The 2,439-nt window shown below is 35.9% G+C and overlaps 1 protein-coding gene across 4 annotated transcripts in view; it reads right to left on the bottom strand.

The window, feature by feature from the left end:
• Positions 1-1,143: 1,143 nt before the first annotated feature.
• septin12 (septin 12) overlaps positions 1,144-2,439 on the bottom strand; it is a 66,929-nt gene continuing 65,633 nt past the window's right edge. For all 4 annotated transcript variants that reach the window (XM_051886603.1, XM_051886604.1, XM_051886606.1 and 1 more), the window contains one exon: positions 1,144-2,390. In XM_051886603.1, the coding sequence (XP_051742563.1) occupies positions 2,231-2,390 (160 nt within the window). In that variant the 3' untranslated portion in view covers positions 1,144-2,230. The remainder of the gene's footprint in view (positions 2,391-2,439) is intronic.

Below are 2,439 nucleotides of genomic sequence, written 5' to 3'. Positions count from 1 at the left end.
GCACCATATTTGCGTCATTAATTTTCTCTGACGTTAAATTTATAAAGGTATAGTTCATCCCAAAATTTTGTAAATGATCAAAATGTATTTGTTTCTGTGGAACAACATACAGGCCAAAGGGTGAGTGAATTACTCATTTTTCATTTTTGGGTGAACTATCCCTTTAAGACATGTTGTCAGCTGTGTTACTGCTTTTAAATGTGCATGCACACACAAACACATTTACCTGGTCTATTCTTAGATACACCATTTGTATAAGTGTTTTGACCACCAGGACCATTTTTTTTTTTTAATGAATAAGGCTCTAAAAAGGAAGAAAAGCTTAGTAGTGCTTTGCAGGTCATCAAAAACCTGTCCCGAAGAGCTTGATAAGAGATGTTTCAATGAGGCAGTTGAGCTCTGCTCTATAAGCATGTGTTATGTAAGAGTCTTAAGTAAGCTATTTTGGCAAATTTAGCCTGATGTTAACACTCCTGAAGCAAGTCACAATGAAAACATCTTCACTTGGCACCCAGTGGCTTTCACAAATAACGAAAACACAAATAACCCAAGAACGTCAGAAGAAGAAAATGGATCAAAGGTGAAGCAACTTGAGGTATGATTAAGGTTTTAAATGCAGAAAGACGTCCGTCTTACTGTCAGCCTTCAGTAAAGCGTTTATGCCATTCTAAAATGATAGACTCCATTTCAGGACGTTGTAGGCAGAACACAGGCAAACTGATTATGAAGTTTGGGGTCAGTAAGAATTTTTGAAAGAAATTTTGTTCAGCAAGGATGAATTAAATTGATCAAAAGTGACAGTGCTAAAAACTTTTTCTAACTTCACAAAGCAGCACAAAATAATTTCCGAAGGATCATGTGACATTCAAGACTGGAGTAATGATGCTGAAAATTCAGCTTTATCATTATAGAATAAAATTAAAAATATATTAAAACAGAAAACAGTTATTTTAAGTTGTAATAATATTTCACAACACTACAGTTTTTGACTTTTCATCCAATGAAAGCAGCCTTTGTGAGCATAAGAGAATTCTTTCAAAAACAAAAACATCTTACTGACGCCAAAATTTATAACAGTACTGTATAATATGATGGCAATCTCCAATGAAACCAATAGCATTGTCCAGTGGCTCCACATAAATATTGAATGGTGACAATTTTTTTTAATCATAAATCAATGGCGTTTACATGGATAGTAATATTAGTAACAAGGAAATCACGATGATGCCGCTAATACATGTCGCATAAAAAATGTGATGCTGTGACAGAAAATAAGAACACATTATAGTTATGTACAGTAGCTTTGATAAGCAAAAAGGTAAGATGGACTCCTGATGTCCAGTGGAGGGAAGTAAACAGCACAATGTGTACCTTTAAACAGCAAGTTAACTAGTTAGTGAAAGAAAATCATAACCGTAAACTTGACCTGTTACTGTACGGCAAACATCAGTAAAAAATGGATTCGACTTTCTCTTGTTCCTTTACCAATCTCTGCATTAGAAATGATGAATAGTATTAAATTTCATACCGGACCTTTAAGGTCAAAGGTTATATTTGAAATATTTCCCATTATATCAACACATCGGCTATCATCACAGCAGTCATGTATGAATAGCAGTAAGAGACTCTTAAGTATCTGTTAAGAAAATAGCTTTGAAGCAGCTATAGTAACAAAAATATTTGTCTAAAGTTTTTTTTTTTAATCTCTTCTTTTACAAAAGTACAGGGAAAGATCATAGTTTGCTGTAAAAAACAATCTAAAATAATTACTTATGAAAATAAAAGAGCAAAAGGAGCATGTCACATTGCTGGTTCAGTGTCAATGTATAGGTGCAGTAACACGGATGGGGATTATGGGATTTTCTCATCTAGTGATGTGTCAGACATGTAGGCACACACACACACATTTTCCAACATGCCTCTGTGCTTTTCATTCGGCAAAAACAGGTTGAAAGATATCAAGAGAGAAAAATAACAGAGGGAAACGTTATCTTAGCCAAAACCTGGTTCAATTCTACCCATAATTCATCAGTTGTTGTTTCTCATCCCAGATCCCTACCCACAATATAAATTCATTTCAAAAATAGACTCATATAGGAAGTTTACATGCCTAAGCGGGAATGTCTTTAGTCAAACGTGTCGATTTTCCAACAATGGCAATCACTAGAAGTGAAATGTTCATCTCTCCCAATCTGACGGGGGGCGAAGGCGAGTGCACACTTCATCCCTTTCAAAGGTGACTCTCTGCGTCGCTCTTCTCTAGGGTACCATTCTCCAGGGTCAAAGGTGAAAGCGCCTGTCCATTGGCATTGCTCTCGTTAAGTCTTTTCACTCTATACGTCTCATAGTGGATGTTGTGAGTGACGTCCTTCAAATCTTGCAGGTGGGACCTTGAAAGTAGAGCGCAGTAGAGCATAACATCAATTTTGATCCCACAAT

This window comes from Ctenopharyngodon idella, chromosome 3 (assembly GCF_019924925.1).
Source record: "Ctenopharyngodon idella isolate HZGC_01 chromosome 3, HZGC01, whole genome shotgun sequence".
NCBI classification, from domain to species: Eukaryota; Metazoa; Chordata; class Actinopteri; order Cypriniformes; family Xenocyprididae; genus Ctenopharyngodon; species Ctenopharyngodon idella.
This window is presented reverse-complemented; position numbering and strand designations above follow the sequence as displayed.